This window comes from Alligator mississippiensis, chromosome 14, assembly GCF_030867095.1.
Source record: "Alligator mississippiensis isolate rAllMis1 chromosome 14, rAllMis1, whole genome shotgun sequence".
Taxonomy (NCBI): Eukaryota; Metazoa; Chordata; order Crocodylia; family Alligatoridae; genus Alligator; species Alligator mississippiensis.
The window spans coordinates 10630815-10645017 of NC_081837.1; the positions used below are offsets into that span (position 1 = coordinate 10630815).

Sequence of the window (14203 nt, forward strand, 5' to 3'; positions counted from 1 at the left end):
TAATAGCCTGGCTGTTCTTTTGCTGTGTGTTATCCTCCTCTGGAGCTGAGGAAGAGCTTATGAAGATCTTACTGTCTAGTGATCCTTTTGCAGCAAGCCTGAGCATTAATGTTGCTAATGGAGGATATAATCTTACTCGAGCACTTGAGCATTTGTAGTTTTCAGAACTGACGTGCGTGTCATCTCTGCAAGATGCGGGAGTCTTTTTATCTGAGTTTGTATAGCACCTAGCACAATGGGACCTCAAACTTTACTTGACATTTGGACAGCATTATAATATTAGTCATTAATAAAAACAGTAATGAGCTCTGTTCCTTGTATATCATAGATGTGCTGTAATTGGTGATGTGCGTATGTGCGTTTGTGTGCGTGTGTACCTCTATACACGTCCACTGGTTCGTGACCAATTTTCTTTCTAGGGAGCTGCATTAGTCTTTGGCACTACTCAGCCCATTTAAAACTCATTGATGTTTTCCCTTTCATTCCAGGGGACGGTCAGGTTGATTTTGATGAATTTATGACCATTCTTGGACCTAAACTGGTGTCGTCAGAAGGGAGAGATGGTTTTCTTGGAAATACAATAGACAGTATATTTTGGCAGGTAAGTGAGAATCTTTTAAAAGCAGCATCAACCAGAAAATATGCCCATCTCAGAAAATAGTGAGCGATGTGACAGCGGAAATATTCTGCTCACAATGAACACTTGTGCAAATCTTTCCGTTCCATTATAATCCACATTGTGGAAAACCATACCAAGTTGGCGGAGCGTCTTGCTGGGAGTGTGAATCACTTTCTGAATTCTGCACGTGAAGAAGAAAGAGAATTTGCCAATTTGTGATTTCCATAGATCTGGTTTTTGAAAACGCTTGGATACTTTTGTAACTCATTTCAGGAATTTCAGACCTTGGCTTTTCAAGGAAAAATCTATTTTAAAGATTGTCAGATTAGTGCGAGTCAAAAAACCAGAAGTATGCTCTTTAGCACTATTCACCAGTCCATTGCATTGTTCCTTCCTCAAGACATTGGATTCACTCTTCATTACCCGCTTGGTAACTCCAGGCAGACTGAAATGATCGAATGTATGGTGTGTGGGATGTATCAGATTGTTACTTATTCGTGTTTGGTGGTCTGAAGGTGAGTCACATTTTGAGTTTCAAGATGGGGAATGATGATAGATGCTATGTTTCCCTGATGTTACCGTACTGCGGTAGTTCAGATTCCATGGAAATTGAATCCTTTGTTGAGGATCGCAATCTCACATTGCCAAAACTGGGGTAAGTTTTTGCAGCATACATACACAGCCACTTAATCACTGTTCTGAGCTTTTCAGAATTAATTTTATGACAAAACTGATCAGAGTTACAGGAGGGAAGAATTATGTCCTGCCCGCACTTCCAAAAATACTAAAAAGGTTCACGAGCCTTAGGGTTTCAAGACATAAGCAAGTCTCTGTTGAAAGTTAGGAAGAAACATTTCCCTACACGCATTATTTCATAATTCTCCCACTGCCGGCTTCCTTGCACCTTTCCCAGTGGAGATGGCGTTACCTGTCATTGGAGGCAGAATAGTGGACTTAATGGACCGCTGTATCGAAAAGGGCATTTTTTGGTAATACTGTTAGTCATTTTACATAGGTTGCCTGAAAGCACTTTGGTTATTGAGATCTGATCATAATCAAGCAAGACCACACTGAAATGAATAACCTAGGTATAAGAAGTTCTGCCTCCTATTAGTATTCCCTGGAGCTATTAAGGCTGCCATATATATATATATGTGTGTGTGTGTGTGTGTGTGTGTGTGTGTGTGTGTGTGTGTGTGTTGAGTTAAAGTCCTTTAAAATTTGTCCCTGTCCTGCCCATGTATCATAAATGAGACTGAAAACAAGATCCGTTGTCCCACTATTCATTCATCAGAGGACATGTTTAGCGTTGATGAAGCAGCAGTGAATTATGACATATTTAGCAGAAAATAGTGTTGGAACCAAACATTAAGCAGCACTGGGACTTTGCGAACAATCCTTATTGTTTTTCTATTGTCTCCATCATGTCTTACAAGTCATATTACAGAGCGTGACTAGTACAAAGAGGAAACGGCAGACGGTTTTCTTACTAAACAATATATGTAGTCAATAACCCCTGGATGGGTTTACTTTACGAGACAGGTTCAAAAAGCAGAAATGCCCCTAAAGGAGAATCATGTTACTGAAATCAGCCCTTTGATGGTGAAGCAGAGAAAGTTAAAGCTCCTCCTAAACTTCAGTTCCTGTAGCTCACAAGTGAACAGTCTGTTAGATATCTTTCACCCTTTTTAAATGATGGAAATGGCCCTACCTAGCCGTGTGGGAGTTTTAAAGAGGAAAGACAATGGTGGTAAGTGGCTCAGGAAGTGGGATTCCTACGCTGTGTCCCTATACGCAGGCACACGTGGAGTGTTAAAGCGTGCCCCATGCTGCAAAGTTGCAGTGCGAGGGCAAAATTTGCTACTTGGAGTTTCTGGTTGCAAAAACACCCCACCAAAAATGGGAAAAAAGCAGCACAGCAAATGCTACAATAGCATGCACCAGTACAAACCCTCCAGGGAGACACTGGCTGTCTGTCAGAGTGTCTTCACTCCTCCGTTTGTGCCCTGGCTGCTCCAATACGCTGGGAAGTGGGAGGATCTGGACCAGGGCAGTTTGCCCAAAGCGGGACACAGTGTCTCCTGCAACAAAGCACATGTGCTTGGGTGTGCACCTGCAGCGGTACAAAGTAGCAGCACAAATTTGTGCACCACTGCATGCCTGGACACAGCCCTAGGTTCTGTTTTTGGTGCTCAGATGGACTCTTCCTTCTACCCATGTGCTCCTTTGTGTCATGGTTCACGTGCATCTTCCTCACAGGATTCTTGTGAGAATTAATGAGAAAAGTTTTATGACGCACAGATGCCAGAGAGTGCAAAAACTCAGAAATAGTTTTGGAGGTTGCCTTTTTGGGCTACCACTATATGACTGAATTACATTTAGGCCTTGGAGCATGCATACTTGGTTCTTAAATTCACACAAGAACTAATTCTTGGCTCTTCTAGTGCATTTCATTCATAGATTTCCAACTAATTTGCAAGAAAGGTTGGTGTTATCATCCCTGTTTTAGATATGGGGAAATTGAGCCTTGGGGAGAGGAAATGAGTTGCCCAAGATAACTCAGCAAATCTGTGGCCGTCCCAGACCTTGCGCATGTATCTCCTGAGTCCCAACCCTTTGCCCTATGTATTGGGCTGCATATAACACCCCCCACAATAGCTGCAGACAGATCTGTTCTTCCAGAGCAGTCGAAACTCATTTGAAAGGCCCCTCTGGACTTCACTTACCTCAGGAGAGGGACATGCAGGGAAATGCATTTGCTTATTTTATCTGTCTTGATTTATCATAGCTTTTAAGCAGATGCTTAATTTCCACTAGCGTTCAGCAAAGCTCAAGAGAATATGCTAAACTTCGGTGGGACTTGGAGCACCTGCTTGAAGTTAGGCACGTGTTTAAGTGTCTTGCTGAAATGGAGCCTAAATACGTTCTCCAAATCTCACTCGTGCAGGCTATTAACTTTGGCAAGATGAGGACAGGCTTGAAGATGCATAGTAAGTTTTACGTGCAAAGAAGTGCTGCTTGTAACTTTGGGGTTTATCCCCTCGAGTATTTAAGGAAAATCATCAGCAATTGCAGCCCTGCCATATTACTTCTGATAGGGTAAGTGGGCCCAGGCAGTCAAAGGTGGTGACATGGCTACGCCAGAGTCCAGTTTGGCTCTGAACATATAGCTGGCTGAAGGATGCCCTGGATGCTACGAGAGAGAATGTGAGTTCAGCAATAGGTATTTCACAGAAGGTGTTGTACTTGGTGCGGAGGCAGAAGAAAAATGTTGGCTTCCAGTTGCTGCATTTCCACCCTCAATCCAAACATGCTTTCTTCAACTGTCACGATTTTGGCTTTTGTGATCATTTTGCTGAGGGCCTAGCATCTTATATTAACGCCACTTTTATGCAGACTCTGTTCCCAGCACGCTTTAATAACAGTTTAAATAATGCAATGACAGAGTTAAATAATAAACAGCAGCAGAAGGAGCGAGGAATTCAAAGGAACAGGCGAGGGATTGGAGACGCATTTTCAGATGAGATTGGGAGTGAGTTGGTGTGATACAGGAAGGCTGGTCCAGATGGCAGGAGCTGCAGAGGGGTTGGATCTTGCAACAACAGGACTGCAGGAAGCTGGAGGGAGGGTGGTAGGGGGAGAAGAGAAGAATGAGCAAGGAGGAGTTTAGTATGTGTGAGAGATGGAGCTGAAAAGACATGAAACTGGTGTGTTCTCCCTATTGTGAATTTTAGGTAAAGGGCAAGGGTTATTCAGAAAACCCTTCTGCTCTGCTGTTGACTTGGCAGTGGCACACATCAGAGGTGTGAAAGATTATCTCAGCTATATTTTTTCCTCCTTTACTTCCCATGCAAGCTTTCAATTGAGTCGTATCAGCCACCTTTACAGGAAATGGAGGCTCTCTCTTAGGTAGTAAAGATCAAATAGAATGGCTTTCTATGGGCTCTCAGGATGGTTGAAAAGGTTGTTTTGGGGAGAAGTGAGGGGCAGGTTGGGATTTAATACTGTGGAGAGCATTTGAAATCAATTTAGTGTTGTACAGTAGTGTCAGCGAAGCTGAAAAACATTAATTTTTATATCTTTAGAGCTCTCGGTCTCTCCCTCTCTGCTTCAGATTTTTAGCTAGATTCTGCAAAATGGGAGTAAAATTGAAGAGAGAACGTTGTCCTTTAAATATTTCAGTTCATAGTGCTCCATCACAACACTGCTTATTGAGAATGAGTTTTACTGACACTCTCCACTTGGAAGTGAATATAAAATTTTAATTTGAGGAGACGCATTCAATGCTTCCTGAATTTATTTCCCTTAACTATAAGGATCCCTGGTAACCATCAGCTTCTCTTGAGCACTTTGCTTGGGTAACTGCTGTATAGGTACAGCTGTATGGTTGTTGGCATTGTCTAGTCTGGCGGATTTCAATACTGTAGGACAGTTACCTTTAGCTAGGGATGAAGAACTAGTTGAGCTGCTGTGAAAACCATTCCACATCTGCCTAAGTGACTTTGAAGTTGCATTTTTAAGTAACCTAGGCACTTAGCATTGTCTAGTACATAATTCTAATTGAAAGTCATTAGAAGTCAGGCTCCTCAGTATATAAATCCTTTTGCAAAAATGGAATGTATGCTCCTAAACCACTTAGGAAATATGAAATTTAACCTAAATCTCTAGTTGTAATATATAACAAAAAAATATTTAGAAATGAGCATGGGCAATGGAGAGAAGCCCATATGAGTTTGTAAAGAGCCTGGAGTAATACTGCGGGGGTTTGAACTAACTCATTCATTTCCATGGGGGTTAATTCAGAAGCCAAAAATGCTTCTTTAAATGTCAGCCTGGTTAAAAAAGGGCACACAAAATGGAAAGGAGTGATCACTTCGTGAAGATCTGTGCTGGCATTTTCCAGAATGGGGTGAATGGGCAAAAAGGACTAGCTGGGTAGAAGATGATGTGCAGATTAAGATGAATCTTCTTGAATGGGGGTTCAGCTTTCAAGAGTTTGGGAAATAGCAGTGTATTGTTCAGAGCAGAGATTTTGGAGTTAGGACTCGAGGCATGAACTTGACCTACTTAATCTTTCTGATGAACCTAGTTCATCTGTAAAGTTGGCAGAATAAGAGTAACTTGCCTCACAGAGGTATTTTAGGCTTAATTGACGAGGATTGAAATCGCCAAGCGGTCTTTCTAGTTGTTCACACAGAAGGCTGCATTTTGTGTCGGTGTTTCTGGAGACCCTTAAAAATGTCTGTTAATATTTGTAAAGCACTTTGAGCTTCATCACTGAAGGGCACTATAGAAGAGAAGAATATTACTGCTGGCAAGTATTCGCTCTTATTTGCAGGTAAAAAACAAATCCATTCAGCCATGTTATGCTATTCTACTCCATGTTGTGCTATTCTACTCCAGGAAGAGAGAAAAGGAGGATCAGGACTTTCTTTTCCACTTGCAGTTTTTGCCCAGATTAAGTGCAGTGACCACTAGGAATGCATGCTAAATTGTTTGCGCAGGGACTAGCACAGTGGGGCCCTGGTCCATTAGTAGGTAACAGAACAAATAAGGTGATAACAGTGTGAAACTGTAAGCCTTGAATTAAAATGAGCTGTTCTGTCCTGAGTAGATTGCTTTCTGAAGTTGCAGCAGGGTTGCCTTGCATTTGGGTGGTTAAATGATAGAGCTGAATCTATAACTGATCCAAAATACATTCTGTACCCTGCACCACTAATGAGATTATTTTGAGAAGCCAATACTTTTGCATGATGATCAGTTAGTAGATGAAAAAGCTGTAGCTTCCCCCACCATATGAAGTGCACCTAAAGGCTGCAGGAAATGTCATTTCAGTCGGTGCAAATAAAATAGCTGGGCAAGGCTATCCTGGAGGCTTTTTCCGGCTAGCTCTGTATCACTGCTCAGGCATTCTGCTGATTGAACCGCGTCAGGCTCAGTCCAATTTGCTGGCTTGCAGCAGGAGGCATGTTTTGCTGTTGGATAAATATGGTGGCTATGTTTGAAGCACAAATACCGATAAACCAGCATGGAAGAGATGCTGCTCTGAGGGGATTCTTCAGCTTTCTCCCTGAATTACCTTCATGTCTTGAGTGTCAAGGGTTGCGAAGCAGGACTCAGTTCTATCAGCTTTGCCACTGACTTGCTATGTAGACTTGGGCAAGTCATCCGCTCTCTCTAGTCCTTTGTATACATACTTGTAATAGGGAGATAACACTTCTTACCCTAGGTGTGTTGGGAGAATTCTTCTTCACAAAGTGCATTGAGATACTTGCCCTTATATAGATGCAAAGGATTATTGTTCCTGCTACCCTTTGGAGGCACTCCATGGGCCTGCTTGCCTGCCATGCAGTAGATTGGTACAAGCACTAGGACAGGCAAAGAACAGGCAAGTACTTGCTTCCCTGAGTCCCAGAGCCTAGCAATATACTCTGATATATTGTGCTCCAAGGAACTGTGCAACCACTGGATAGGTGATATTGAGTTTTGACCAGCACAGAATATATATGAGCAGTCAGTGCTAATTAAAGGGCCACAATGGCATACTCCCCCTAGGTGAACAATAGTGAACACACTTCAGTATAGAAGCACAAAGTACAGTAGGGAGATATATCCAGTATGCAAGTACCTGCACCACAATTGACAGAGGGGGAGAGTGCATGCACTGCATGATGCGGGATTGCAGAAAAAGACACAGCTAATACATGTAATCAAAAACTCCAGAAGTAGCAGATGATGAGTTAGAGCCACTCCTGGCTTGGGAGCTGCAGTCTGAGTATTACCACAACTGGACTATCAAGCCAGTCAAGCCTGCTTTGTTAACTTGGATGCTTTACCGTGTGAGGGGGGCAGCAAGATTGTACAGGCTATGCAGGGAAAGGGTCTTTTCTCTGTGCTGCCAGGTGTTAGGGTTAAGACCTTGCCAGCGGATTTGTGAATACAAAAGCAGCCTCCTCCCTTGGCTTATGGTGATGATTATGTGAACTGGGGAAAGGAAGTTTGTCCCTGCTGGCCTCTGCAGAGAATTCCCGCATGAATCCCATTTGCTAGCTGCGGGTCAAGATTTAGATACGTTGTGTGACACGGAGTAAGGATGCCGCGGGGAAGGATACAGCACAGTTGCATATTCACAGCGTGGCTCCTGTTGCTGATACTTTAATGATTTTACATGAGAAGCTGCCCGTCTATAATCTATTTCCCGTTGTCATTACAAATGGAATAACTCTCCCATGGGAGAGGGCTGTGCTATATTAAACTATTCAATCAATTAGTGGCTTAATAGAATGAAACAGGAAAGGAAATACGTGGTAACCACATCAGCACTATGAACAGCCACGCCAAGCACAGGGGAAAAGATTATGTGCTAAATACAAGACGTGTGGGGAAGAGTTTTTCTGGGGGTGGTTTTTTTTTTTTTTTTTTTAAGTCCAGTAGATAATTTTAACAAAATTTCTCCTTCTGATACAGTTAGTTTTTGTCCCTGAGGAGGAGTTAATTTGGAGTCTACAAATGTCTTAGCATTGTCATAGTCAGTAAGGATGTATTTTGTCTCTCCTAAAATAACATGCACTTTAGTGAGATAGGAAACCCTACACTTCTTCACCAATGCTAGAAAATTGCATCCTTAAAATAAGAGACTTCCTTCCTCCTTAACTAGGTTAGTCTAGAAAGAGCTTGGGAGTAAAATGGATTTCTCCCCTCTGTTTATTTTGTTCTGCTCCAATGCTGGGCATCCCATTTTGTTTGGGCTAACCTTGAATGAACATTTGGTCCAGCTCCTCTTCCTTTAGCAAACAGCTGCTAAGCCAAGCAATTATAAAACAAATCTAACTCATCTTGGACCAATGTACATAGGGAGTATTTAGACCAGTGTAACTATGCCAATACAAACTCTCAAGGCAGATGCACAGCATTAGGGTAATATGGTGTGAAGTGACAATAAGTGCTGTTTTACAATCCAGCACAGTTACACTGGGATGCTGTCACAAGCTGTGTACACATGTTCAAAGGATCTGGGAGAATTTGGGGGGGACCAGGAGCAACATGCCCTAGGATGCTGGAAGATTGTGCTGTGGCCTCTCTCAGAAAAGAACACGTACAGATGCTCGCTCTTCCAGGATAAATTCTCCTGGGAATGATTTCCTGGGTTATTTTTGTCCTAAAGTGGCCAGTTTTGCTTTGGGGAAAATATCCTGAGCATGCGTACACTTATGGTTTCTCCTGGGAGAGCAGTCTCTCTCTCAAGAGAAACCGAATGTCTGTACATAGCCATAGTCAACCACCTTGGTATATATAGGCACCTATAGATGTACAGCAAGGCTGCTCCTGTGCGTTGGAGCAGGCTCAATTAATTGAGTCTGCTGGAGTGTGGTAATTACCGTACTCCAGCAGACTCCAGTGTCATGTTTCAGCATCCCCATACTGAAAACGGTGGCAGGGACGCTTTAAATAAAGCTTATTCGACAAGCTTTAGTTAAAGCACCCCCGCCATCATTTTTCAGCCCAGGGATGCTGATACATGTGACATTCTGGGTCCTTTAATTAGAGCAACTCTGAGAGCCACTCTAATTAAAGTGTCCCCTCCCCTCCACTCCTGGAGCATGTCTATAAACGCACTAAATGCCTTGTCCAGTTAGCCCATGGGACTCTTGTTCCAGCTTTTTGGCGTATGGGGGAAGTCATCGCTTTTCCTGAAAACTCCACTCAAAACTATCTGTGGTTCAAAATGGTGACAGGTGCTCAGAAATATGGAAACACTTGGTTGGAGCATCAAAATGCTAGATGATACACAATGCTTAGGTTTCCCTGTCAGAATCTGATCATCATAAGGAAATATCCAAGCAGGTAATGATGGCTATAAGGCAGTTGTGTTGATAGACTGCAGCATGTGCTGTGGGCCAAGGAGAAAAGTCCAGTAATATCTATAGGGCTAGTGCACAGGTAACAACCGTCATTTTTGTCCTTAATGTGGGTACCCAACTGAGAACCTCTAGAGCTGAAAATCATGATCTGCTTTATCTCGAGCCAAAGACTCAAGGTCCTGCAGCTGGACTGTTCCACTCATATGCTTTGCAGTATGGGAACAGGCAAATGAGTGAAGTGCACACCCATCAGCCAATATTTCCAAAAATGACCAGCATTGAGTGGCTTAGTTTTTGGGTGCCCATCTTGAGAATACCTTTAAGGAGGGCTGATTTTATAGAGCACAGCTGTCCAGGACTTTCCCAAAACTGGCCTTGCTTAGGGTGTCTCAGGTCAGGCACCAGGGTATTCTAGTTGCTTTCAAGACCCTTGGTCTTAAGATTGGCTCTTAGTAGGCTGACCCATCAGGCTGGCATCTCTTATGATCCAGCAACCATCCTTCAGCTGAAATCTCAGTGAGTTCAGCTCACTTAGTCAATCAAAGTGGGAAGACTGTGAGTATTAACTTTAGTACCCCAGCCAAACTCTATTTGGGAAGTTTCATGTCCTCAAAAATTTCTTATCCTCAAATATTGTGGACGTTTGCTTTACATAGTTAAACAGATGCTCTCTTTCAGGCAAGGGGTGGCAGCATTGCATTGACGAGCGAAGCTATTTGTTCCACGTGGTTTGTACAGGTGATTGGTTAATGATTTGGGGATTTGTCTGGATGAAAGCTGTACATAAAGGGCTCAAGTGTTATCAGTAATAATACAAGGAGAAGGGTTGTGTTTTCCTTGTTAAATCATCTTTGTTGGCATAGGTATTCCCAGGAAGTGTGTTGCATTCAAGTTTCTTGTCATTAAATTTCTAAATCTGAGTGTTTGTGGAAAGTGAAGAATTGACAGCCCAATCAACAAGAGAGCAGGTATCGTGCACAAGAAGCATTTTGACAGCCTGCTAAACTATACAGAAAGGTGCGGGTTCATTAATTATATGCCATCAGCTTGGCTGCTGTTTGTCTTGTAGCAAGCGCCTCTGTTCTCTTAACTCCTTCTGCTGTCATGTAAACATTTTAACTGCCAGGATTTTCAAAAGTGGATGGTGATGTTTGCCTGATTTGAGACATCTCAAAGGAGTCTGATTTTTGGCATGAAATACTGACCCTTGAAAATTGGACTCTTCAAATCACCTGACGTAGGATATTAAAAAATGGAGACACTTCACTAGTTTTGAAAATCTTAGTCAACACATTTATGGAGGAAAGTCAGAGACTGGGCCTCTGCTGTAGCTAACAGTAGCAGGGGGGAAAAACAGCCTGCAGTCCTATGTACCGTATAGCTCAAAAGCCTTATTTATACCTATCTCCTTCTAAAAATACATCAAGCCCTTTGTATAAAGGCTAACTGCTTTTTAATAAGAGGCATCCTATATGCTGGTGCATGCTGTATTATCAGCATATCAGGTGGTGATTTTGCATGACACACTTGGAAACACACACATACACACCAACTATTCTCAGTGCATAGAGGGTTTTTGCTCTTTTCTTTTCTAAGAGGTATACACCCAGTTTTGGTCTGTGTGGTGTGGGTGGGTTTTTTTTTTTTCCTTTCTCTCCTGAGGTGGAAAATAATGTCTGCCTTTGGCTTTCTTAATGCTCCACTTAAAAATGAATGGAGCATTGTGTGGCAGAAGTAACTACACATATCTACTTCTCTGTGTGTTGGTGGGTATCTGAGTTTCAAGCATGTGTGGGTTCCCTTGCTGTGTCTGGAGCCAGTGCCAAAGGTTCAGACTACGCAGAAAATTGTAATGCCTGTTGCTTCGTGTCTTTAAGTTTCTTGGCTATTTTTTATTTCGTTTTGTTTCGAGGAGTCTTTTTTCTTTAAAAGTCCTATTTTGTTGTGGTTGCATTTGCAATTTAGGTCAGGCAATGGGAGCCTGAGAGTGGGATGTGGGCACCCACAGGATCCTTGCTCTGCCTCATTGCCACACTCGGATGTGCCCAGAGTGGAAACGAAGTGGCAGTGTTGTATTTGGAAGGAAGATGATATAGATATGACGTAAATACCTAAACAAGATCCTTATCCACTCTTCCCAAGTCCCTACAAAACCATTAATGCATTGGCCTTTTTAAAGTATCTTCATTCTTACAAAAAGCATCAGGAAGAAGGAATACCCACCCATCACCAGTTTTGCAGGAACTCAAAACATGATTAAACAGCCTTAAGCTTAGACACATAATAGGCTGCATAATGTCTGAGTTCACCCCAAAACTCTTTTATGTTGATAGGAGTCATGCATGTCCAGCAGTGCTGTGAATCAGGTCCTGAGACAGTCATTTAATTTCTGCTCTCTATCGAAGAAATGGCTTTAGGGCTCTAGAAATCTGTAAGCCTTCAATAAAGGGCAGACCTCCCCAACGCCATCTTCCTTCTGTCACCGTGATTATTATTGCACATTTGTAATAAGTTCACGCCTTTCTATTTTTTTCCACATTGTCATTGTTCTGTTCACAAGTTTCCTAATGGGATATGTGGACACAACAGCTGGTTGAGCCATCACTGAAGAAAAAATGTTGCTGAAGTTATTTAAAATGGGCCCATTGATATATTTTTCAAGGTTTCCCACCCAGTTTTCTTTATTGAAAATATTGCACCATTTTTTTTTTCATGCAGCACTTGACTTAATTTTTTGCATGTTAAATTGTTGCTAATATTTTATTAACCTTTTGAAAAAAGTTGGAGGAGGGAAAAGATAAAAGAAAGGCACATTTTCCACAAAAAAATCATGTGCTGACCATTGTTTTTGAGAGACCCATTTTTGAAAAGCAGCTGTTTTTGATTTAAAAAACAATAACTTTTTGTCTGGAAAATCTGAGCAAGCATTAATGATTGTGAAAAGGCAGATACGTGGGGGCAAGATTTCAGTGCGAGTCTGGAGTGATGTTCGCCACACTCAAATAACGGCACAGTGCAGTCTGGATGGTTCAAAAACCATTTGGGGCTGGATTCCTTTGGGACCATGCAAGGTTGTAAAGCCTGATAAGACATGTTATTTCACTCAAATGGGACAAATATGATTAATCTGAGCTCTAGTTCCTATGCATGTGAAACAAGTCTAGTCATATTGCGGTGCCCTGGGGTTGACCAGGATTTTCCGGTGGATCCAAAATCACCTAAAGCCAACGGAAGGTGACTGATTCCGTGGGCTGTGAATGAGGCCCTGCATGACACATTGGTTGTGTATCCGAATAATGCAAGCAAATTATCAGTGTTAAAGCATTTGTGAGTAACATCCAAAGTGGGCAGCTCCTGCTGGGAATATCAGGTTTGCAAATGAGAACTAATGCACCTTTAACTTTCTAGCCACGATGTGCACGGCTGCGCTGTGTCATGGCTTTTGGGCTGAAACAGGTAAGACTGTGCATCATCCCCAAGAACGCATGCTTACTCAATCTTTAAAAAGCATCTCTGTTGTTTTTCTCTGACAGTGCTGTTATGCACCTGCACTCACTGACTGCTGCAACAAGTGCTGTGCTGCACCCTGTTCACCTTGTTCTCGTTTGAGCAGCCCCGGTAGCAGGTTGAGTAACTGCGCTGGGTGCTGTACGTCTTGACTGGGAGAACAGGGAGGAATCCTGTCCCACAGCTTGCAGTCCTGTAGCCCTATCAGGTGCCAATACGCGAGCAAAGAGGCTGCTTTGTTTGACACACTGGATGAATCGAGTCCGCTGGAGTGTGGCAATTGCCGCGGTCCAGCAGCCTCCTGAGTCTCGTGTATCAGCATCCCTGCACTGAAAAATGGTGGTGGGGGTGCTTGAACTAAAGTTCATAAAACGAGCTTTAGTTCAAGCACCCCCACCCCATTTTTAAGTGCAGGGATGCTGATACAGGAGACACGGTGGCGCTTTAATTGGAGCACTCGAATTAAAGTGTCACCTCCGCCCCCCGGAGCATGTGTAAAAGTGGCCATTGTTTCTATTAGCTACCTTGTTTGATTTCTCTTATATATTTTTGCCCCCTCCTACAAACCTCCCTCTCCCTCTTCCCAACCCTTCTTTACGTAGGGAAATAGGCCGGGCTTTCCAAAGGATCCTCCTGGTGTTAGGCACCCAGTTCCCACAGAAAGCCCATTGGTTTTACCTCCTCTTCTCTGGAAATGCCAGCATTTGGCCTTGGACAGACCATTTTAACTATGTTAGACCGCTGCTTGCATTTCGTGACAGCCTCTTCTGCTCTGCGGCCACCTTGAATTCTCTAATTTGCGTTCTCAGGGTCCTTCTCAGCCTCTCCACCAGTCCCTTTCAGGGTTAACTATTTTAAACCCACTTTCTCTTCCACCACAGACCACCCTGGCCTTTTGTCGAGATGACTTCATTCCAGTTCTGAAATTGAGCCTGTTGTTTCCGGAGAGCTGGTACTTGGAAATGGGGCCTCTGTATTTTTCTTTTGTTTTCTGTTTTCGAGTGCTTTTAAGATGAATCCTACCTGCAAAGTGCAGGTTTGATTTGCATTGTCTGGCAAGAATAAAACCGGTCACTGTTTCGTGTGCTTGGAGATATAACCATGAACTTTGCTTTATCCACGGCAAACTGTTCTTTCGCATTGACTGAGAGGAACCTGACGTTTGTCCTCCCTCCTTCAAAAACAGTTTTATTTTTTGGATAAAAATTTCCAGCAG

General features: G+C 42.8%; 1 protein-coding gene across 3 annotated transcripts in view; it reads left to right on the forward strand.

Annotated features, from left to right (window-relative positions):
* CALN1 (calneuron 1) overlaps positions 1–14203 on the forward strand; it is a 182150-nt gene that overhangs the window by 95319 nt on the left and 72628 nt on the right. For all 3 annotated transcript variants that reach the window (XR_009456740.1, XM_059717730.1, XM_059717731.1), the window contains exon 4: positions 489–601. Coding sequence is in view for 2 of the 3 variants with exons in the window: in XM_059717730.1 (XP_059573713.1) it covers positions 489–601 (113 nt within the window). In the remaining variant the exon portion in view is untranslated. The remainder of the gene's footprint in view (positions 1–488; positions 602–14203) is intronic.